We start from the raw sequence: 25,217 nt of genomic DNA, 5'->3' as shown, positions 1-25,217 counted from the left end.
TATACTTAACAAAAAAGTGTGAAACAACTGAAAATATGTCTTATACTCTAGGTTCTTCAAAGTAGCCACCTTTTGCTTTGATGACTGCTTTGCACACTCTTGGCATTCTCTTGATGAGCTTCAAGAGGTAGTCACCGGAAATGGTCTTCCAACAATCTTGAAGGAGTTCCCAGAGATGCTTAGCACTTGTTGGCCCTTTTGCCTTCACTCTGCGGTCCAGCTCACCCCAAACCATCTCAATTGGGTTCAGGTCTGGTGACTGTGGAGGCCAGGTCTTCTGGCGTAACACCCAATCACTCTCCTTCTTGGTCAAATAGCCCTTACACAGCCTGGAGGTGTGTTTGGGGTCATTGTCCTGTTGAAAAATAAATGATAATCCAACTAAACGCAAACCGGATGGAATAGCATGCCGCTGCAAGATGCTGTGGAAGCCATGCTGGTTCAGTATGCCTTCAATTTTGAATAAATCCCCAACAGTGTCACCAGCAAAGCACCATCACACCTCCTCCTCCATGCTTCACAGTGGGAACCAGGCATGTAGAGTCCATCCGTTCACCTTTTCTGCGTCGCTCAAAGACACGGTGGTTGGAACCAAAGATCTCAAATTTGGACTCATCAGACCAAAGCACAGATTTCCACTGGTCTAATGTCCATTCCTTGTGTTCTTTAGCCCAAACAAGTCTCTTCTGCTTGTTGCCTGTCCTTAGCAGTGGTTTCCTAGCAGCTATTTTACCATGAAGGCCTGCTGCACAAAGTCTCCTCTTAACAGTTGTTGTAGAGATGTGTCTGCTGCTAGAACTCTGTGTGGCATTGACCTGGTCTCTTATCTGAGCTGCTGTTAACCTGCGATTTCTGAGGCTCGTGACTCAGATAAACTTATCCTCAGAAGCAGAGGTGACTCTTGGTCTTCCTTTCCTGGGGCGGTCCTCATGTGAGCCAGTTTCTTTGTAGCGCTTGATGGTTTTTGCAACTGCACTTGGGGACACTTTCAAAGTTTGCCCAATTTTTAGCACTGACTGACCTTAATTTCTTAAAGTAATGATGGCCACTCGTTTTTCTTTACTTAGCTGCTTTTTTCTTGCCATAATACAAATTCTAACAGTCTATTCAGTAGGACTATCAGCTGTGTATCCACCAGACTTCTGCACAACACAACTGATGGTCCCAACCCCATTTATAAGGCAAGAAATCCCACTTATTAAACCTGACAGGGCACACCTGTGAAGTGAAAACCATTTCCGGTGACTACCTCTTGAAGCTCATCAAGAGAATGCTAAGAGTGTGCAAAGCAGTCATCAAAGCAAAAGGTGGCTACTTTGAAGAACCTAGAATATAAGACATATTTTCAGTTGTTTCACACTTTTTTGTTAAGTATATAATTCCACATGTGTTAATTCATAGTTTTGATGCCTTCAATGTGAATGTACAATTTTCATAGTCAAGAAAATACAGAAAAATCTTTAAATGAGAAGGTGTGTCCAAACTTTTGGTCTGTACTGTATATCTAATTGATAATTTAGTATTTTAATATTAGATTTATAAGTGTTATTTCGTTGTATCTATGTATGTAATATAGAGCTGTTTATGTATGAAGCTTTCTTTTGTTTCTGAAAGTGTAGTAAAACTAGATATAACCAGTCTCTAAGGAATGTAGCAGAATACATAATTTACGACTTTGTTTTTCCCAACTTATCTTCCTTGTTAGGTAAGGTAATGTAAGCCATTCCCACTTTCCTTATCTTTGTGGTTTGTAATAAAAACTTGTGGCCAGGCATCTGAGTGCAGTCTGGGACACAGACAGAATTGGTTGTGTTTCTCTTGTCTCCGATCGACTCTGTGATTTGATCAAAACTGGCAAACGTGTGAAACCTCTTGAGTTTCTCCTAAAACTTTCCATATAGGTTTCTCCATCAATATATTTTATTGGGTAAAAAAATTTGAAACTTTGTAAAATATTTTAGTTTGTATCGCCTTTTTCTGATGCCTGTAACTTTCTTAATTTTTCGTCGATGGCGCTGTGTAAAGACGTGTGTTATGTGCACTGAGCTGTCACTTTTATTGATAACATTTTGCCATACACATGATGTTTTTATCGCTTTTTATTGCAATGTTTAGAATGAGAGCAGGTAACAAAAACCAGTAATTCTGGAGTTTCTGTAATTTTTTTTTTACTTTCCATGGTACAGTTTAAATATTTTTATAGATCGGCCAGGAAACATTGTAATGCTATTTACCTGCAGATTAACGTTATTTAGATATGTATATATTGGGTAAATAAATAGATATTAGGTCTATAGATAAAATGCAAAGATCTTTGTTAGATAGACAAATAGAGATAGAGGAACAATAATTATCTCATATCTAAGTCTCTGCCTTTTTTAATTCACTCCTGGTTTTGGATTAAAAACCTGCGTAAAAAAAACTTGATCAAAAACCTGTGTAAACCGAGATAGATCGATAGAAAAACTGTCACACAGAGGACGGACAGAGAGAAATAAAGATTAATCAAGGCAATTTATTCTATACAATGAGACATTAAAGATTAGAAATCAGGGGGGTAGGCAATGTGAGTGGCTGTGTGTCCCGTGCTCTCCCGCCGTTACCTGATATTGCAGCGGTCCCGCAGCTGCCACCGTCAGTCTCAGCCGACCGGAGGGTGGAGGAAACGCTGCTGATCTTTGGGGGGACATCTGCGACGTGCGGAGAGGTCTGGAAATGACCCGCAGAAGGCAGAAAGATGCGGGCTGGGGAGACGGAAACAACTCCCAAGATGGCTGCTTACCAGCGTCGCATGAGCGCAGCGGCAAAACTGGAAAGGTACGCACGCAATGTGGAGGGAGAAAAAATACAGGAGCTGGATAAAGGAGAGAAGGAAGAGGAGGAGGATGAATCGGTGGGACAAATAATGGAAGGGGAGGAAGATATGTCCCTGGAGAGTAGCTGTGTGGACGGGGAAGCTACACCTGAAGTGACACAGCAGGAGGGAGACGTACAAGAAAACCCCACCATTAAAGACGTGTTTGCTGTAGTGTCCTTCTGTAAACAGGCACTAACCACATTAACACAGCAAGTCTTGGGAGTGCAATCTGAAGTGGCCACTATTAAACTTGACATGCAAAAAGTTAACACCAGGACCGGAGAGGTTGAAACCAGAGTGGGAGAAAATGAAGACCAGATTAACAGACTTAATAAATCCGAGAAACAATTTAAACAGCAAATCTTAGAAATCATGGCCAAAAATGATGATCTGGAGAATCGCTCCAGAAGAAACAATATCAGAATAGTTGGAATGCCAGAAAAATCTGAGGGAAGAGATCCCACGGATTTTATAGAAAAGTGGCTGAAAGAAAGATTTGGTGCAGATTCTCTTACAAAATTCTTTGCGGTCGAGCGTGCCCATAGAGTGACAATGCAGCCTCAACCCCCAGGAAAAGGACCGCGTACCATAATAGCTAAACTACTGCACTACAGAGACAGAGACATTATTATCCGTAAAGCAAGGGAAAGTGAAGAGATCACAATAAATGGCCAAAGAATTGGAATATATCCTGACTACTCCGTTGCTGTACAGAAGCAGCGAATGCAATTTGGAGGAGTTAAAAGACGGTTAAGAGAACTGGGTGCAACGTACTCAATACTGTTTCCAGCCGGGCTGAGAGTGGTGGCTATGGATAAAGTTTTCTTCTTTAGAAAGCCAGAGGAGGCAGCAGAATGGATTGATGTTAATGCTAAGTCCATACAAGCGGGAAAATGAGAGTACGCTAAGACACTTTAAACATATCTCTAAAGAAAGGTCGGCTGAGATCTATTTATGAATGGACGTACGCAGTGACTTTCTAATATTGGGAACTGCATATTTGGTCAGATACCTCGTGCAGATTATAAGAGGCAACTCTATAATGATACCCTGGATAACCGAAATGGAGGGGGGGCTTTTATTTTTTGCTCCTTGCCTTCTAGTCCTATTTTTGTTACACATCCTTTACTGTTCAGGACCTATTTGAGTTGGTTTTGTTCTTGTTGTCTTATTGATATAATGAATATTAAAATCTTTCCCTCTTTTGTGGGGGAGCGGAGGGGGGAAGGAAAGAATCACTGCAAAATGTACAGGGGCTAAATTTGGGCCCTTGTTGATAGACAAGACGGTGGCAGGGGAGACAAATATTAATTATATCAGGAGCATTTGTTACTTCAGTTTAAGGTACTAATGAGGGAAACAAGTTATAGAAAGTACCTTTGGGGGCGGCGGGTGGGGGGGAGCTATAAGTGAAGTAGTAGGTGGGTGTTGCTAAGACAATTGCCTAAACAGGAATGGAGAACCCACAGCTTCTAGAGAGCACTCAAAGTTGGGAGGAGGGGAGGGAAAGGGGGGGGGGGGGAGGGGGGAGAGGGGAAGGGGGGTGGAAACCGACAGCAAAGGAGAGAAATAAAGGAAAGGGAAGAATTGTTAATTCTATTCTATGGGTAGTTTTAAAGTTATAAGTTGGAACGTTAGAGGCTTATCGGAAAAAAACAGAAGAGCGACGATACTTAAAAGTTTGAAGACCAAGGGGCATTGGTAATTTGTCTCTTAGAAACTCATCTACTAAAGGAAACAACTCAGATTATAAATAGGAGATGGGTACAGAAAGCTTACCATTCTACCTTCTCTAATTACGCTAGAGGGGTCTCAATTTTAATTAATAGGTCTACACCCTTTGAAGAATTGGATGTTTATATTGATCCAGACGGGCAGGGAGTGGCGGTTAAAGGGAGCTTCTTTGGGACCATAATGTGTATAGCAGCATTATATATACCTCCTCCATATTCTAGCACTAAAATTAGACTGATGCGGGAGTATCCTGAACGAGGAAGAATTTTACCTTTTTTGATGATTGGAGACTTCAATAAAGTAACTGATAAGTTTTGGGATAGGAGTAAGAGGCAATCAAATATACAGGAAAGTACTACTACAGTTTTTGGCCACTTCATAAAAGCAATCGGAATTATTGATACATGGAGGGTTAGGAACACAGGGAAACGAAGCTATTCATGCCACTCCACATCATATGGTACGTTATCACGTATAGATTAGGCTTTGGCAGATGAAATGGCTGACTCCATGATAAAGGAGGTACAATACCTCCCTAGAATAATCTCAGACCATAGTCCAGTTATGGTGACCATTGGATATGGATCTCCAAGAGGAGTGATTAGAGAGGGATGGAAAATGCATCCTGTATGGTTACAACATCTTAATGTTCAGAGTATAGAAGAAGAATTGAAAGAATTTTTCATCAATAATGATGGCAGTACTGATAAACTGATAGAATGGGAAGCGATGAAGGCCTTTTTGAGAGGACTCTTGTTTAGGGAAATTTGTAGGCGTAAGTCACAAACCCAAAAAGAAGAAAAATATGGTTTAGAAGCATTAAAAAGGGCGGAGGAGAAAGCCACATATAGTAATACTCCTGAGGTACAATGCAGTCTTAAAAAGGCGCAGGATAAGATAAATAAGATCCTTACCGATAAAATGACAAAGATGCAGGCGTTTCGGAAAGTTAACTTTTACGCTGAGGCGGAGAAGGTTGGGCATCTACTATCGGTTATAGCATCGGCACAAAGGAATAGTTCCTTTATCCATGAAATGATTAATGATAAGGGGAAGACCACTACTGAACTAGAGGAAATAATGGGAATTTTTTGTGATTTTTATAAAAAACTTTATTCTTCGGAGGGGATGGGGACTTCTGAGGAAATAGACAACTTTGTTAGTCCAATTATACTCCCTAAATTAAGTTCAGAATATAGAGACAGGCTGGACTCTCCCATTACGGTTGAGGAAATGGAGATTGCTCTGCGTGGCATGGCTGGTGAGAAGGCCCCAGGTACTGATGGGTTACCATCAGAAGTATACAAACAATTTGCTGAACTCCTGCTGCCCAAATTGCTGAAAGTATTCGAAGAGTCAAGCGAAGTGGGAATTTTACCTGAATCCATGAAGGAAGCGGTGATAGTTGTGATCCCTAAGGAGGGGAAAGACCCTAAAACGCCTGCATCATACAGACCAATCTCGCTACTGACGGCTGATGTTAAAATACTGGCCAAAGTACTAGCTAATAGGTTAACTAAGGTAGTCTCCACATTAATACACCCGGATCAGTTGGGCTTCATGCCCAATAGATCCACTGCGGTCAATATTAGAAGATTATATCTTAATCTACAACTTAAAACTGAGAACCCAGGCCGCAGAATAATCACTTCACTGGATGCCCAAAAGGCATTTGACAGTGTACAATGGAACTACTTATGGGCAGTTATGCAAAAATTTGATTTTGGACCCAAATTTATTAAATGGGTGCTACTACTTTATTCACATCCTATTGCTAAGATAAGGATAAATGGAGCTATATCCTCTTCGTTTCAGCTGGGTAGAGGAACCAGACAGGGCTGCCCGCTGTCACCGCTTCTTTTTGCCATGGCAATTGAGCCTTTGGCTGCAATTATTAGGGAAACAAAAGAGATCCAGGGATTTAAATATGGAATATTGGAGGAAAAAGTTGCTCTCTACGCAGATGATCTACTATTATTTCTGGGCGACTCAGATAAATCACTGAGCCATGCCATGCGGACAATCGAAAGATTCGGGACGATATCGAGGTTGAAGATTAACTGGTCCAAATCCGTTCTATTTAAGGTGGATCAAGATGCTGAGCTCACAAATAAAGGGAAAGATGTCGAAAGACTACAGTGCAAAAAAGAGTTTAAATATTTGGGAATACAGATTTCTTTACCGGTTACAGATTATCTTAACACCAATTTATTGCCATTACTTCAGAAATTTAAAACTAAAATAGATATATGGAATAAATTACATTTAACGGTGGTAGGGAGAATAAACCTCTTTAAAATGATCTTGATGCCCAAATTATTATATATCCTACATAATGCCCCTATTTGGATATCTAAAAAGAGATTTAGATCCCTGGATGTAATAACTAGAGCCCTGGTGTGGGGGAAGAAGCAGGCAAGAATAAAGCTAGAAACTCTCCAACGACCTAAGGAACAGGGCGGTCTGGCGCTGCCAAACCCGGAAAATTATTATCTAGCAGCGCAGAGCCAACATTTTAAAGGATGGTCATGTTGGGGATTTGGTGGATCTACCAAAAGGATTCTGGAACACTCCATTGGAGGAAGGCTAATACTTGAGGGATTGGAGGGAGGAGACATAGATAGGCTGGGAGGCATAATGCCTACAATGGACCTAATATATAAAATCTGGAACAGGATAAAAAGTGTGAGGGGAGTGAAAGGATTGACTAAATTTACCCCTATTTGGAATAATTATAATCTCCCTGAGATGCAAAAGATTGGCATCATAAGAGCATGGATAGATAATGGAATTAATTATATGTTTCAAATAATGGAGGGGGAAAATGTCAAATCCTTTTCACAGTTACAGAAAGAATTCTTGCTGCCATGTTCAGAATGGTACCATCATAGACAGATTGCTCACGCAATCCAGACACAAAAGAAAATTGGAAAACGCATAGTAGTGGAAACAGACCTAGTCATGGAGGGGATATGCCAAGAGGGTTCCACTAGGGGAGCAATCTCGGGCACGTATAAGGACTTAATGCATACCTTTCTGTTGGGATATCCAATAAAATCCAAAACTAATTGGGAAAAAGAAGTAGGAATCATAGGGGATGACACTTGGGAAAATATATTGGAATATATACCTAAACTTTCGTTGAGTGAACCTGCTAGACTGTCACACATTTTTGTAATTCATAGAGTTTATAGATCTCCTTTAATTATGTATAAAATGGGGCTGAAAGATAACTCGGAATGCCCAAGATGTGGAGGAGAAGAAGCGGGCATATATCACATGATGTGGGAGTGCCCTAGATTATTGAGATTCTGGTCTGGGATTCTTGCTGAAATTGAAGTTGCGTATAGATGTGAGGTCCCAGGAAACCCTGTTACATGTCTACTCGGTTATGTCGAGGAAATACATATTGATAAAAATCTTAAAATAGCCATCGCTAGATTGCTCTATTGTGCCAGGAAAGTTATTGCAAGAAAGTGGATCGGAAACGATCCCCCCTCTGAAGAAGAATTCCTCAGACAAATGGAATTTATTATACAAATAGAAAAGGGAATATATGAAAAAAGAGGGAAGCTGGGAACATTTGGAAAAATTTGGGATCCATGGATAATATACAAAGGAATTTGAGAACACTGATTCCAAATTAATAGAATATTGCATAACTTAATATTCAAATACGACACCATCGGGGTTTTTTTTTTTTTTTTTTAGAGTGGAATAAGAGAAATCTTCTTTATTGCTTGAAACATTTCTTTTCTCCTATATACAGGGTAGGGGAAGGGGTGATGTCGGAAAGGGGTGGGGGGAGGAGGGGATTGTTGGATTGTTTGGGTTCTATGTTTTTAACACTTAAAACATAAATGCCTTTGAATTTACTGTATGTGTTAATATAATTAATAAAAATTTATTTGATTTAAAAAAATTAAAAAAAAGATTAGAAATCAGATTTTTATTGCTTTTACAGATAATTTTAGCATTCTGGCTTTAAAGGCAACTTCATGTAGATCTGCCATCACCAGCACTCGAATCAGCTGCTCAGTAATGGCTGCAGGGCTCATATCTGCTGCCGGTCTGTGTGACCTCCATAAATTCAGCACCTGCAGGATTTTATCAGGGAACTGTAAAGATCTGAAAGACATTGTATAATTATGTGACACTGTGCAGTCTTTTTTGCTACCACTTATCACAAAATTCAAAACTGATAATTCCCCAGGCAGCATTGTCATTGAAAGTAGTATTATAATCTACAATAGTTATATTCTTGTACATAGGGGCACTATTATAGTAGTTATATTCTTCTACATACGAACAGTATTATAGTAGTTATATTCTTGTACATAGGGGCAGCATTATAGTAGTTATATTCTTGTACATAGGGGCAGTATTATAGTAGTTATATTCTTGTACATAGTAGCAGTATTATAGTAGTTATACTCTTGTACATATGGAGCAGTATAATAGTAGTTATATTCCTGTACATAGGGAGTAGTATTATAGTAGTTATATTCTTGTACATAGGGGCAGTATTATAGTAGTTATATTCTTGTACATAGGGGCAGTATTATAGTAGTTATATTCTTGTACATAGGAGCAGTATTATAGTAGTTATATTCTTGTACATAGGGGCAGTATTATAGTAGTTATATTCTTGTACATAGGGGCAGTATTATAGTAGTTATATTCTTGTACATAGGGGTACTATTATAGTAGTTATATTCTTGTACATAGGGGCAGTATTATAGTAGTTATATTCTTGTACATAGGGGCAGTATTATAGTAGTTATATTCTTGTACATAGGAGCAGTATTATAGTAGTTATATTCTTGTACATAGGGGCAGTATTATAGTAGTTATATTCTTGTACATAGGAGCAGTATTATAGTAGTTATATTCTTGTACATAGGGGCAGTATTATAGTAGTTATATTCTTGTACATAGGGGCAGTATTATAGTAGTTATATTCTTGTACATAGGGGCAGTATTATAGTAGTTATATTCTTGTACATAGGAGCAGTATTATAGTAGTTATATTCTTGTACATAGGGGCAGTATTATAGTAGTTATATTCTTGTACATAGGGGCAGTATTATAGTAGTTATATTCTTGTACATAGGGGCAGTATTATAGTAGTTATATTCTTGTACATAGGGGCACTATTATAGTAGTTATATTCTTCTACATACGAACAGTATTATAGTAGTTATATTCTTGTACATAGGGGCAGCATTATAGTAGTTATATTCTTGTACATAGGGGCAGTATTATAGTAGTCATATTCTTGTACATAGGAGCAGTATTATAGTAGTTATATTCTTGTACATAGTAGCAGTATTATAGTAGTTATACTCTTGTACATATGGAGCAGTATAATAGTAGTTATATTCCTGTACATAGGGAGTAGTATTATAGTAGTTATATTCTTGTACATAGGGGCAGTATTATAGTAGTTATATTCTTGTACATAGGGGCAGTATTATAGTAGTTATATTCTTGTACATAGGGGGTACTATTATAGTAGTTATATTCTTGTACATAGGGGCAGTATTATAGTAGTTATATTCTTCTACATACGAACAGTATTATAGTAGTTATATTCTTGTACATAGGGGCAGCATTATAGTAGTTATATTCTTGTACATAGGGGCAGTATTATATTAGTTATATTCTTGTACATAGGAGCAGTATTATAGTAGTTATATTCTTGTACATAGTAGCAGTATTATAGTAGTTATACTCTTGTACATATGGAGCAGTATAATAGTAGTTATATTCTTGTACATAGGGAGTAGTATTATAGTAGTTATATTCTTGTACATAGGGGCAGTATTATAGTAGTTATATTCTTGTACATAGGGGCAGTATTATAGTAGTTATATTCTTGTACATAGGGGGTACTATTATAGTAGTTATATTCTTGTACATAGGGGCAGTATTATAGTAGTTATATTCTTGTACATAGGAGCAGTATTATAGTTGTTATATTCTTGTACATAGAGAGCAGTATTATAGTAGTTATATTCTTGTACATAGGAGCAGTATTATAGTAGTTATATTCTTGTACATAGGAGCAGTATTATAGTAGTTATATTCTTGTACATAGGAGCAATATTATAGTAGTTATATTCTTGTACATAGAGAGCAGTATTATAGTAGTTATATTCTTGTACATAGGAGCAGTATTATAGTAGTTATATTCTTGTACATAGGAGCAGTATTATAGTAGTTATATTCTTGTACATAGAGAGCAGTATTATAGTAGATATATTCTTGTACATAGAGAGCAGTATTATAGTAGATATATTCTTGTACATAGGGGCAGTATTATAGTAGTTATATTCTTGTACAAAGGAGGCAGTATTATAGTAGTTATATTCTTGTACATAGGGGCAGTATTATAGTAGTTATATTCTTGTACATAGGGGGTACTATTATAGTAGTTATATTCTTGTACATAGGAGCAGTATTATAGTAGTTATATTCTTGTATATAGGAGCAGTATTATAGTTGTTATATTCTTGTACATAGAGAGCAGTATTATAGTAGTTATATTCTTGTACATAGGAGCAGTATTATAGTTGTTATATTCTTGTACATAGAGAGCAGTATTATAGTAGTTATATTCTTGTACATAGGAGCAGTATTATAGTTGTTTTATATTTGTACATAGGGGCAGTATTATAGTAGTTATATTCTTGTACATAGGAGCAGTATTATAGTAGTTATATTCTTGTACATAGGAGCAGTATTATAGTTGTTATATTCTTGTACATAGAGAGCAGTATTATAGTAGTTATATTCTTGTACATAGGGGCAATATTATAGTAGTTATATTCTTGTACATAGGAGCAGTATTATAGTAGTTATATTCTTATACATAGGAAGCAGATTTATAGTAGTTATATTCTTGTACATAGGGGCAGTATTATAGTAGTTATATTCTTGTACATAGGAGCAGTATTATAGTAGTTATATTCTTGTACATAGGGGCAGTATTATAGTAGTTATATTCTTGAACATAGAGAGTAGTATTATAGTAGTTATATTCTTGTACATAGGAGCAGTATTATAGCAATATTCTTGTACATAGGGGCAGTATTATAGTCGGTATATTCTTTTACATAGAAAGCAGTATTATGGTAGTTATATTCTTGTACATAGGGGCAGTATTATAGTAGTTATATTCTTGTACATAGGAGCAGTATTATAGTAGTTATATTCTTGCACATAGGAGCAGTATTATAGCTGTTATATTCTTGTACATAGAGAGCACTATTATAGTAGTTATATTCTTGTACATAGGAGCAGTATTATAGTAGTTATATTCTTGTACATAGGGAGCAGTATTATAGTAGTTATATTCTTGTACATAGGGGCAGTATTATAGTAGTTATATTCTTGTACATAGGAGCAGTATTATAGTAGTTATATTCTTGTACATAGGGGCAGCATTATAGTAGTTATATTCTTGTACATAGGAGCAGTATTATAGTAGTTATATTCTTGTACATAGGGAGCAGTATTATAGTAGTTATATTCTTGTACATAGGAGCAGTATTATAGTTGTTATATTCTTGTACATAGAGAGCAGTATTATAGTAGTTATATTCTTGTACATAGGAGCAGTATTATAGTAGTTATATTCTTGTACATAGGGGCAGTATTATAGTAGTTATATTCTTGTACATAGGAGCAGTATTATAGTCATTATATTCTTGTACATAGAGAACAGTATTATAGTAGTTATATTCTTGTACATAGAGGCAGTATTATAGTCGCTATATTCTTGTACATAGGGGCAGTATTATAGTAGTTATATTCTTGTACATAGGAGCAGTATTATAGTAGTTATATTCTTGTATATAGGGGCAGTATTATAGTAGTTATATTCTTGTATATAGGGGCAGTATTATAGTAGTTATATTCTTGTACATAGGGGGCAGTATTATAGTAGCTATATTCTTGTACATTGGAGTAGTATTATAGTAGTTATTTTCTTGTACATAGGAGCAGTATTATAGTAGTTATATTCTTGTACATATGAGCAGTATTATAGTAGTTATATTCCTGTACATTGGAGCAGTATTATAGTAGTTATATTCTTGTACATAGGAGCAGTATTATAGTAGTTATATTCTTGTACATAGGAGCAGTATTATAGTAGATATATTCTTGTCCATAGGAGCAGTATTATAGTAATATTCTTGTACATAGGGGCAGTATTATAGTCGTTATATTCTTTTACATAGAAAGCAGTATTATAGTAGTTATATTCTTGTACATAGGGAGCAGTATTATAGTAGTTATATTCTTGCACATAGGGGCAGTATTATAGTAGTTATATTCTTGTACATAGGGGCAGTATTATAGTAGTTATATTCTTGTACATAGGGGCAGTATTATAGTAGTTATATTCTCGTACATAGGGGGCAGTATTATAGTAGTTATATTCTTGTACATAGGAGCAGTATTAAAGTAGTTATATTCTTGTACATAGAGAGCAGTATTATAGTAGTTATATTCTTGTACATAGGAGCAGTATTATAGTAGTTATATTCTTGTACATAGGGAGCAGTATTATAGTAGTTATATTCTTGTACATAGGAGCAGTATTATAGTTATTATATACTTGTACATAGAGAGCAGTATTATAGTAGTTATATTCTTGTACATAGGGGCAGTATTATAGTAGTTATATTCTTGTACATAGGAGCAGTATTATAGTCGTTATATTCTTGTACATAGAGAGCAGTATTATAGTAGTTATATTCTTGTACATAGAGGCAGTATTATAGTCGCTATATTCTTGTACATAGGGGCAGTATTATAGTAGTTATATTCTTGTACATAGGAGCAGTATTATAGTAGTTATATTCTTGTATATAGGGGCAGTATTATAGTAGTTATATTCTTGTATATAGGGGCAGTATTATAGTAGTTATATTCTTGTACATAGGGGGCAGTATTATAGTAGCTATATTCTTGTACATAGGAGCAGTATTATAGTAGTTATATTCTTGTACATAGGAGCAGTATTATAGTAGTTATATTCTTGTACATAGGAGCAGTATTATAGTAGTTATATTCTTGTACATAGGGGCAGTATTATAGTAGTTATATTCTTGTACATAGGAGCAGTATTATAGTAGTTATATTCTTGTACATAGGGGCAGTATTATAGTAGTTATATACTTGTACATAGGAGAAGTATTATAGTAGTTATATTCTTGTACATAGGGGGTAGTATTATAGTAGTTATATTCTTGTACATAGGAGCAGTATTATAGTAGATATATTCTTGTACATAGGAGCAGTATTATAGTAATATTCTTGTACATAGGGGCAGTATTATAGTCGCTATATTCTTTTACATAGAAAGCAGTATTATAGTAGTTATATTCTTGTACATAGGGGCAGTATTATAGTAGTTATATTCTTGTACATAGGGGCAGTATTATAGTAGTTATATTCTCGTACATAGGGGGCAGTATTATAGTAGCTATATTCTTGTACATAGGAGCAGTATTATAGTAGTTATATTCTTGTACATAGAGAGCAGTATTATAGTTATATTCTTGTACATAGGGGCCGTATTATAGTAGTTATATTCTTGTACATAGGAGCAGTATTATAGTAGTTATATTCTTGTACATAGAGAGCAGTATTATAGTAGTTATATTCTTGTACATAGGGGCAGTATTATAGTAGTTATATTCTTGTACATAGGAGCAGTATTATAGTAGTTATTTTCTTGTACATAGGGGCAGTATTATAGTAGTTATATTATTGTACATAGGGGCAGTATTATAGTAGTTATATTTTTGTACATAGAGGGCAGTATTATAGTAGTTATATTATTGTACATAGGGGGCAGTATTATAGTAGCTATATTCTTGTACATAGAGGGCAGTATTATAGTAGTTATATTCTTGTACATAGAGGGCAGTATTATAGTAGTTATATTCTTGTACATAAGGGCAGTACTATAGTAGCTATATTATTGTACATAGGAGCAGTATTATAGTAGTTATATTCTTGTACATAAGGGCAGTACTATAGTAGTTATATTATTGTACATAGGAGCAGTATTATAGTAGTTATATTCTTGTACATAAGGGCAGTACTATAGTAGTTATATTATTGTACATAGGGGGCAGTATTATAGTAGTTATATTCTTGTACATAAGGGCAGTACTATAGTAGTTATATTCTTGTACATAGGGGGCAGTATTATAGTAGTTATATTCTTGTACATAAGGGCAGTACTATAGTAGTTATATTCTTGTACATAGGAGCAGTATTATAGTAGTTATATTCTTGTACATAAGGGCAGTACTATAGTAGTTATATTATTGTACATAGGGGGCAGTATTATAGTAGTTATATTCTTGTACATAGAGGGCAGTATTATAGTAGTTATATTCTTGTACATAGAGGGCAGTATTATAGTAATTATATTCTTGTACATAGGGGCTGTATTATAGTAGTTATATTCTTGTACATAGGGGCAGTATTATAGTAGTTATATTCTTGTACATATGAGCAGTATTATAGTAGTTATATTCTTGTACATAGGGGCAGTATTATAGTAGTTATATTCTTGTACATAGGAGCAGTATTATAGCAGTTATATTCTTGTACATAGAGGCAGTATTATAGTAGTTATATTCTTATACATAGGGACAGTATTATAGTAGTTATATTCTAGTACATAGGGACAGTATTATAGTAGTTATATTCTTGTACATAGAGAGCAGTATTATAGTAGTTATATTCTAGTACATAGGGGCAGTATTATAGCAGTTATATTCTTGTACATAGAGGCAGTATAATAGTAGTTATATTCTTGTACATAGGGACAGTATTATAGTAGTTATATTCTAGTACATAGGGACAGTATTATAGTAGTTATATTCTTGTACATAGGAGCAGTATTATAGTAGTTATATTCTTGTACATAGGAGCAGTATTATAGTAGTTATATTCTTGTACATAGGGGGCAGTATTATAGTAGCTATATTCTTGTACATAGGAGCAGTATTATAGTAGTTATATTCTTGTACATAGGGGGCAGTATTATAGTAGTTATATTCTTGTACATAGGAGCAGTATTATAGTAGTTATATTCTTGTACATAGGAGCAGTATTATAGTAGTTATATTCTTGTACATAGGAGCAGTATTATAGTAGTTATATTCTTGTACATAGGAGCAGTATTATAGTAGTTATATTTTTGTACATAGGAGAAGTATTATAGTTGTTATATTCTTGTACATAGGGGGTAGTATTATAGTAGTTATATTCTTGTACATAGGAGCAGTATTATAGTAGATATATTCTTGTACATAGGAGCAGTATTATAGTAGTTATATTCTTGTACATAGGAGCAGTATTATAGTAGTTATATTCTTGTACATAGGAGCAGTATTATAGTAGTTATATTCTTGTACATAGGAGCAGTATTAAAGTAGTTATATTCTTGTACATAGAGAGCAGTATTATAGTAGTTATATTCTTGTACATAGGAGCAGTATTATAGTAGTTATATTCTTGTACATAGGGAGCAGTATTATAGTAGTTATATTCTTGTACATAGGAGCAGTATTATAGTTATTATATACTTGTACATAGAGAGCAGTATTATAGTAGTTATATTCTTGTACATAGGGGCAGTATTATAGTAGTTATATTCTTGTACATAGGAGCAGTATTATAGTCGTTATATTCTTGTACATAGAGAGCAGTATTATAGTAGTTATATTCTTGTACATAGAGGCAGTATTATAGTCGCTATATTCTTGTACATAGGGGCAGTATTATAGTAGTTATATTCTTGTACATAGGAGCAGTATTATAGTAGTTATATTCTTGTATATAGGGGCAGTATTATAGTAGTTATATTCTTGTATATAGGGGCAGTATTATAGTAGTTATATTCTTGTACATAGGGGGCAGTATTATAGTAGCTATATTCTTGTACATAGGAGCAGTATTATAGTAGTTATATTCTTGTACATAGGAGCAGTATTATAGTAGTTATATTCTTGTACATAGGAGCAGTATTATAGTAGTTATATTCTTGTACATAGGGGCAGTATTATAGTAGTTATATTCTTGTACATAGGAGCAGTATTATAGTAGTTATATTCTTGTACATAGGGGCAGTATTATAGTAGTTATATACTTGTACATAGGAGAAGTATTATAGTAGTTATATTCTTGTACATAGGGGGTAGTATTATAGTAGTTATATTCTTGTACATAGGAGCAGTATTATAGTAGATATATTCTTGTACATAGGAGCAGTATTATAGTAATATTCTTGTACATAGGGGCAGTATTATAGTCGCTATATTCTTTTACATAGAAAGCAGTATTATAGTAGTTATATTCTTGTACATAGGGGCAGTATTATAGTAGTTATATTCTTGTACATAGGGGCAGTATTATAGTAGTTATATTCTCGTACATAGGGGGCAGTATTATAGTAGCTATATTCTTGTACATAGGAGCAGTATTATAGTAGTTATATTCTTGTACATAGAGAGCAGTATTATAGTTATATTCTTGTACATAGGGGCCGTATTATAGTAGTTATATTCTTGTACATAGGAGCAGTATTATAGTAGTTATATTCTTGTACATAGAGAGCAGTATTATAGTAGTTATATTCTTGTACATAGGGGCAGTATTATAGTAGTTATATTCTTGTACATAGGAGCAGTATTATAGTAGTTATTTTCTTGTACATAGGGGCAGTATTATAGTAGTTATATTATTGTACATAGGGGCAGTATTATAGTAGTTATATTTTTGTACATAGAGGGCAGTATTATAGTAGTTATATTATTGTACATGGGGGCAGTATTATAGTAGCTATATTCTTGTACATAGAGGGCAGTATTATAGTAGTTATATTCTTGTACATAGAGGGCAGTATTATAGTAGTTATATTCTTGTACATAAGGGCAGTACTATAGTAGCTATATTATTGTACATAGGAGCAGTATTATAGTAGTTATATTCTTGTACATAAGGGCAGTACTATAGTAGTTATATTATTGTACATAGGAGCAGTATTATAGTAGTTATATTCTTGTACATAAGGGCAGTACTATAGTAGTTATATTATTGTACATAGGGGGCAGTATTATAGTAGTTATATTCTTGTACATAAGGGCAGTACTATAGTAGTTATATTCTTGTACATAGGGGGCAGTATTATAGTAGTTATATTCTTGTACATAAGGGCAGTACTATAGTAGTTATATTCTTGTACATAGGAGCAGTATTATAGTAGTTATATTCTTGTACATAAGGGCAGTACTATAGTAGTTATATTATTGTACATAGGGGGCAGTATTATAGTAGTTATATTCTTGTACATAGAGGGCAGTATTATAGTAGTTATATTCTTGTACATAGAGGGCAGTATTATAGTAATTATATTCTTGTACATAGGGGCTGTATTATAGTAGTTATATTCTTGTACATAGGGGCAGTATTATAGTAGTTATATTCTTGTACATATGAGCAGTATTATAGTAGTTATATTCTTGTACATAGGGGCAGTATTATAGTAGTTATATTCTTGTACATAGGAGCAGTATTATAGCAGTTATATTCTTGTACATAGAGGCAGTATTATAGTAGTTATATTCTTATACATAGGGACAGTATTATAGTAGTTATATTCTAGTACATAGGGACAGTATTATAGTAGTTATATTCTTGTACATAGAGAGCAGTATTATAGTAGTTATATTCTAGTACATAGGGGCAGTATTATAGCAGTTATATTCTTGTACATAGAGGCAGTATAATAGTAGTTATATTCTTGTACATAGGGACAGTATTATAGTAGTTATATTCTAGTACATAGGGACAGTATTATAGTAGTTATATTCTTGTACATAGGAGCAGTATTATAGTAGTTATATTCTTGTACATAGGAGCAGTATTATAGTAGTTATATTCTTGTACATAGGGGGCAGTATTATAGTAGCTATATTCTTGTACATAGGAGCAGTATTATAGTAGTTATATTCTTGTACATAGGGGGCAGTATTATAGTAGTTATATTCTTGTACATAGGAGCAGTATTATAGTAGTTATATTCTTGTACATAGGAGCAGTATTATAGTAGTTATATTCTTGTACATAGGAGCAGTATTATAGTAGTTATATTCTTGTACATAGGAGCAGTATTATAGTAGTTATATTTTTGTACATAGGAGAAGTATTATAGTTGTTATATTCTTGTACATAGGGGGTAGTATTATAGTAGTTATATTCTTGTACATAGGAGCAGTATTATAGTAGATATATTCTTGTACATAGGAGCAGTATTATAGTAGTTATATTCTTGTACATAGGAGCAGTATTATAGTAGTTATATTCTTGTACATAGGAGCAGTATTATAGTAGTTATATTTTTGTACATAGGAGAAGTATTATAGTTGTTATATTCTTGTACATAGGGGGTAGTATTATAGTAGTTATATTCTTGTACATAGGAGCAGTATTATAGTAGATATATTCTTGTACATAGGAGCAGTCTTATAGTAATATTCTTGTACATAGGGGCAGTATTATAGTCGTTATATTCTTTTACATAGAAAGCAGTATTATAGTAGTTATATTCTTGTACATAGGGAGCAGTATTATAGTAGTTATATTCTTGTACATAGGGGCAGTATTATAGTAGTTATATTCTTGTACATAGGGGCAGTATTATAGTAGTTATATTCTTGTACATAGGGGGCAGTATTATAGTAGCTATATTCTTGTACATAGGAGCAGTATTATAGTAGTTATATTCTTGTACATAGGGGGCAGTATTATAGTAGCTATATTCTTGTACATAGGAGCAGTATTATAGTAGTTATATTCTTGTACATAGGAGCAGTATTATAGTAGTTATATTCTTGTACATATGAGCAGTATTATATTAGTTATATTCTTGTACATAGGAGCAGTATTATAGTAGCTATATTCTTGTACATAGGAGCAGTATTATAGTAGTTATATTCTTGTACATAGGAGAAGTATTATAGTAGTTATATTCTTGTACATAGGGGGTAGTATTATAGTAGTTATATTCTTGTACATAGGAGCAGTATTATAGTAGATATATTCTTGTACATAGGAGCAGTATTATAGTAATATTCTTGTACATAGGGGCAGTATTATAGTCGTTATATTCTTTTACATAGAAAGCAGTATTATAGTAGTTATATTCTAGTACATAGGGGCAGTATTATAGCAGTTATATTCTTGTACATAGAGGCAGTATAATAGTAGTTATATTCTTGTACATAGGGACAGTATTATAGTAGTTATATTCTAGTACATAGGGACAGTATTATAGTAGTTATATTCTTGTACATAGGAGCAGTATTATAGTAGTTATATTCTTGTACATAGGAGCAGTATTATAGTAGTTATATTCTTGTACATAGGGGGCAGTATTATAGTAGCTATATTCTTGTACATAGGAGCAGTATTATAGTAGTTATATTCTTGTACATAGGGGGCAGTATTATAGTAGTTATATTCTTGTACATAGGAGCAGTATTATAGTAGTTATATTCTTGTACATAGGAGCAGTATTATAGTAGTTATATTCTTGTACATAGGAGCAGTATTATAGTAGTTATATTCTTGTACATAGGAGCAGTATTATAGTAGTTATATTTTTGTACATAGGAGAAGTATTATAGTTGTTATATTCTTGTACATAGGGGGTAGTATTATAGTAGTTATATTCTTGTACATAGGAGCAGTATTATAGTAGATATATTCTTGTACATAGGAGCAGTATTATAGTAGTTATATTCTTGTACATAGGAGCAGTATTATAGTAGTTATATTCTTGTACATAGGAGCAGTATTATAGTAGTTATATTTTTGTACATAGGAGAAGTATTATAGTTGTTATATTCTTGTACATAGGGGGTAGTATTATAGTAGTTATATTCTTGTACATAGGAGCAGTATTATAGTAGATATATTCTTGTACATAGGAGCAGTCTTATAGTAATATTCTTGTACATAGGGGCAGTATTATAGTCGTTATATTCTTTTACATAGAAAGCAGTATTATAGTAGTTATATTCTTGTACATAGGGAGCAGTATTATAGTAGTTATATTCTTGTACATAGGGGCAGTATTATAGTAGTTATATTCTTGTACATAGGGGCAGTATTATAGTAGTTATATTCTTGTACATAGGGGGCAGTATTATAGTAGCTATATTCTTGTACATAGGAGCAGTATTATAGTAGTTATATTCTTGTACATAGGGGGCAGTATTATAGTAGCTATATTCTTGTACATAGGAGCAGTATTATAGTAGTTATATTCTTGTACATAGGAGCAGTATTATAGTAGTTATATTCTTGTACATATGAGCAGTATTATATTAGTTATATTCTTGTACATAGGAGCAGTATTATAGTAGCTATATTCTTGTACATAGGAGCAGTATTATAGTAGTTATATTCTTGTACATAGGAGAAGTATTATAGTAGTTATATTCTTGTACATAGGGGGTAGTATTATAGTAGTTATATTCTTGTACATAGGAGCAGTATTATAGTAGATATATTCTTGTACATAGGAGCAGTATTATAGTAATATTCTTGTACATAGGGGCAGTATTATAGTCGTTATATTCTTTTACATAGAAAGCAGTATTATAGTAGTTATATTCTAGTACATAGGGGCAGTATTATAGCAGTTATATTCTTGTACATAGAGGCAGTATAATAGTAGTTATATTCTTGTACATAGGGACAGTATTATAGTAGTTATATTCTAGTACATAGGGACAGTATTATAGTAGTTATATTCTTGTACATAGGAGCAGTATTATAGTAGTTATATTCTTGTACATAGGAGCAGTATTATAGTAGTTATATTCTTGTACATAGGGGGCAGTATTATAGTAGCTATATTCTTGTACATAGGAGCAGTATTATAGTAGTTATATTCTTGTACATAGGGGGCAGTATTATAGTAGTTATATTCTTGTACATAGGAGCAGTATTATAGTAGTTATATTCTTGTACATAGGAGCAGTATTATAGTAGTTATATTCTTGTACATAGGAGCAGTATTATAGTAGTTATATTCTTGTACATAGGAGCAGTATTATAGTAGTTATATTTTTGTACATAGGAGAAGTATTATAGTTGTTATATTCTTGTACATAGGGGGTAGTATTATAGTAGTTATATTCTTGTACATAGGAGCAGTATTATAGTAGATATATTCTTGTACATAGGAGCAGTATTATAGTAGTTATATTCTTGTACATAGGAGCAGTATTATAGTAGTTATATTCTTGTACATAGGAGCAGTATTATAGTAGTTATATTTTTGTACATAGGAGAAGTATTATAGTTGTTATATTCTTGTACATAGGGGGTAGTATTATAGTAGTTATATTCTTGTACATAGGAGCAGTATTATAGTAGATATATTCTTGTACATAGGAGCAGTCTTATAGTAATATTCTTGTACATAGGGGCAGTATTATAGTCGTTATATTCTTTTACATAGAAAGCAGTATTATAGTAGTTATATTCTTGTACATAGGGAGCAGTATTATAGTAGTTATATTCTTGTACATAGGGGCAGTATTATAGTAGTTATATTCTTGTACATAGGGGCAGTATTATAGTAGTTATATTCTTGTACATAGGGGCAGTATTATAGTAGTTATATTCTTGTACATAGGAGCAGTATTATAGTAGTTATATTCTTGTACATAGGGGGCAGTATTATAGTAGCTATATTCTTGTACATAGGAGCAGTATTATAGTAGTTATATTCTTGTACATAGGAGCAGTATTATAGTAGTTATATTCTTGTACATAGGAGCAGTATTATATTAGTTATATTCTTGTACATAGGAGCAGTATTATAGTAGCTATATTCTTGTACATAGGAGCAGTATTATAGTAGTTATATTCTTGTACATAGGAGAAGTATTATAGTAGTTATATTCTTGTACATAGGGGGTAGTATTATAGTAGTTATATTCTTGTACATAGGAGCAGTATTATAGTAGATATATTCTTGTACATAGGAGCAGTATTATAGTAATATTCTTGTACATAGGGGCAGTATTATAGTCGTTATATTCTTTTACATAGAAAGCAGTATTATAGTAGTTATATTCTTGTACATAGGGAGCAGTATTATAGTAGTTATATTCTTGTACATAGGGGCAGTATTATAGTAGTTATATTCTTGTACATAGGGGCAGTATTATAGTAGTTATATTCTTGTACATAGGGGCAGTATTATAGTACTTATATTCTCGTACATAGGGGGCAGTATTATAGTAGTTATATTCTTGTACATAGGAGCAGTATTATAGTAGTTATATTCTTGTACATAGAGAGCAGTATTATAGTAGTTATATTCTTGTACATAGGAGCAGTATTATAGTAGTTATATTCTTGTACATAGGGAGCAGTATTATAGTAGTTATATTCTTGTACATAGGAGCAGTATTATAGTTGTTATATTCTTGTACATAGAGAGCAGTATTATAGTAGTTATATTCTTGTACGTAGGGGCAGTATTATTGTAGTTATATTCTTGTACATAGGGGCAGTATTATAGTAGTTATATTCTTGTACATAGGAGCAGTATTATAGTCGTTATATTCTTGTACATAGAGAGCAGTATTATAGTAGTTATATTCTTGTACATAGAGGCAGTATTATAGTCGCTATATTCTTGTACATAGGGGCAGTATTATAGTAGTTATATTCTTGTACATAGGAGCAGTATTATAGTAGTTATATTCTTGTATATAGGGGCAGTATTATAGTAGTTATATTCTTGTATATAGGGGCAGTATTATAGTAGTTATATTCTTGTACATAGGGGGCAGTATTATAGTAGCTATATTCTTGTACATAGGAGCAGTATTATAGTAGTTATATTCTTGTACATAGGAGCAGTATTATAGTAGTTATATTCTTGTACAATTGGAGCAGTATTATAGTAGTTATATTCTTATACATAGGAGCAGTATTATAGTAGTTATATTCTTGTACATAGGAGCAGTATTATAGTAGTTACATTCTTGTACATAGGGGCAGTATTATAGTAGTTATATTCTTGTACATAGGAGAAGTATTATAGTAGCTATATTCTTGTACATAGGGGGTAGTATTATAGTAGTTATATTCTTGTACATAGGAGCAGTATTATAGTAGATATATTCTTGTACATAGGAGCAGTATTATAGTAGATATATTCTTGTACATAGGAGCAGTATTATAGTAATATTCTTGTACATAGGGGCAGTATTATAGTCGTTATATTCTTTTACATAGAAAGCAGTATTATAGTAGTTATATTCTTGTACATAGGGAGCAGTATTATAGTAGTTATATTCTTGTACATAGGGGCAGTATTATAGTAGTTATATTCTTGTACATAGGGGCAGTATTATAGTAGTTATATTCTTGTACATAGGGGCAGTATTATAGTAGTTATATTCTCGTACATAGGGGGCAGTATTATAGTAGTTATATTCTTGTACATAGGAGCAGTTTTATAGTAGTTATATTCTTGTACATAGAGAGCAGTATTATAGTAGTTATATTCTTGTATATAGGAGCAGTATTATAGTAGTTATATTCTTGTACATAGGGAGCAGTATTATAGTAGTTATATTCTTGTACATAGGAGCAGTATTATAGTTGTTATATTCTTGTACATAGAGAGCAGTATTATAGTAGTTATATTCTTGTACATAGGAGCAGTATTATTGTAGTTATATTCTTGTACATAGGGGCAGTATTATAGTTATATTCTTGTACATAGGAGCAGTATTATAGTCGTTATATTCTTGTACATAGAGAGCAGTATTATAGTAGTTATATTCTTGTACATAGAGGCAGTATTATAGTCGCTATATTCTTGTACATAGGGGCAGTATTATAGTAGTTATATTCTTGTACATAGGAGCAGTATTATAGTAGTTATATTCTTGTATATAGGGGCAGTATTATAGTAGTTATATTCTTGTATATAGGGGCAGTATTATAGTAGTTATATTCTTGTACATAGGGGGCAGTATTATAGTAGCTATATTCTTGTACATAGGAGCAGTATTATAGTAGTTATATTCTTGTACATAGGAGCAGTATTATAGTACTTATATTCTTGTACAATTGGAGCAGTATTATAGTAGTTATATTCTTGTACATAGGAGCAGTATTATAGTAGTTATATTCTTGTACATAGGAGCAGTATTATAGTAGTTATATTCTTGTACATAGGGGCAGTATTATAGTAGTTATATTCTTGTACATAGGAGAAGTATTATAGTAGTTATATTCTTGTACATAGGGGGTAGTATTATAGTAGTTATATTCTTGTACATAGGAGCAGTATTATAGTAGATATATTCTTGTACATAGGAGCAGTATTATAGTAATATTCTTGTACATAGGGGCAGTATTATAGTCGTTATATTCTTTTACATAGAAAGCAGTATTATAGTAGTTATATTCTTGTACATAGGGAGCAGTATTATAGTAGTTATATTCTTGTACATAGGGGCAGTATTATAGTAGTTATATTCTTGTACATAGGAGC

The 25,217-nt window shown here is 33.4% G+C and overlaps 1 protein-coding gene across 2 annotated transcripts in view; it reads right to left on the bottom strand.

Moving 5' to 3' along the window:
- Nucleotides 1-4,411: 4,411 nt before the first annotated feature.
- The window catches only part of LRRD1 (leucine rich repeats and death domain containing 1), a 44,472-nt gene continuing 23,666 nt past the window's right edge, over nucleotides 4,412-25,217 (bottom strand). The window contains exon 6 of one of the 2 annotated variants that reach the window (XM_073677384.1): nucleotides 4,412-8,719. In XM_073677384.1, coding sequence (XP_073533485.1) covers nucleotides 8,533-8,719 — 187 coding nt within the window. In that variant the 3' untranslated portion in view covers nucleotides 4,412-8,532. The remainder of the gene's footprint in view (nucleotides 8,720-25,217) is intronic. The other variant, XM_073677383.1, reaches the window with a different exon arrangement.

Source organism: Phyllobates terribilis, unplaced genomic scaffold (genome assembly GCF_046119375.1).
Source record: "Phyllobates terribilis strain yellow unplaced genomic scaffold, ASM4611937v1 Scaffold_4__5_contigs__length_816908805, whole genome shotgun sequence".
Lineage (NCBI taxonomy): Eukaryota > Metazoa > Chordata > Amphibia > Anura > Dendrobatidae > Phyllobates > Phyllobates terribilis.
Note: the sequence above shows the minus strand (reverse complement) of the source record. Positions and strands in the feature narration are given on the sequence as shown.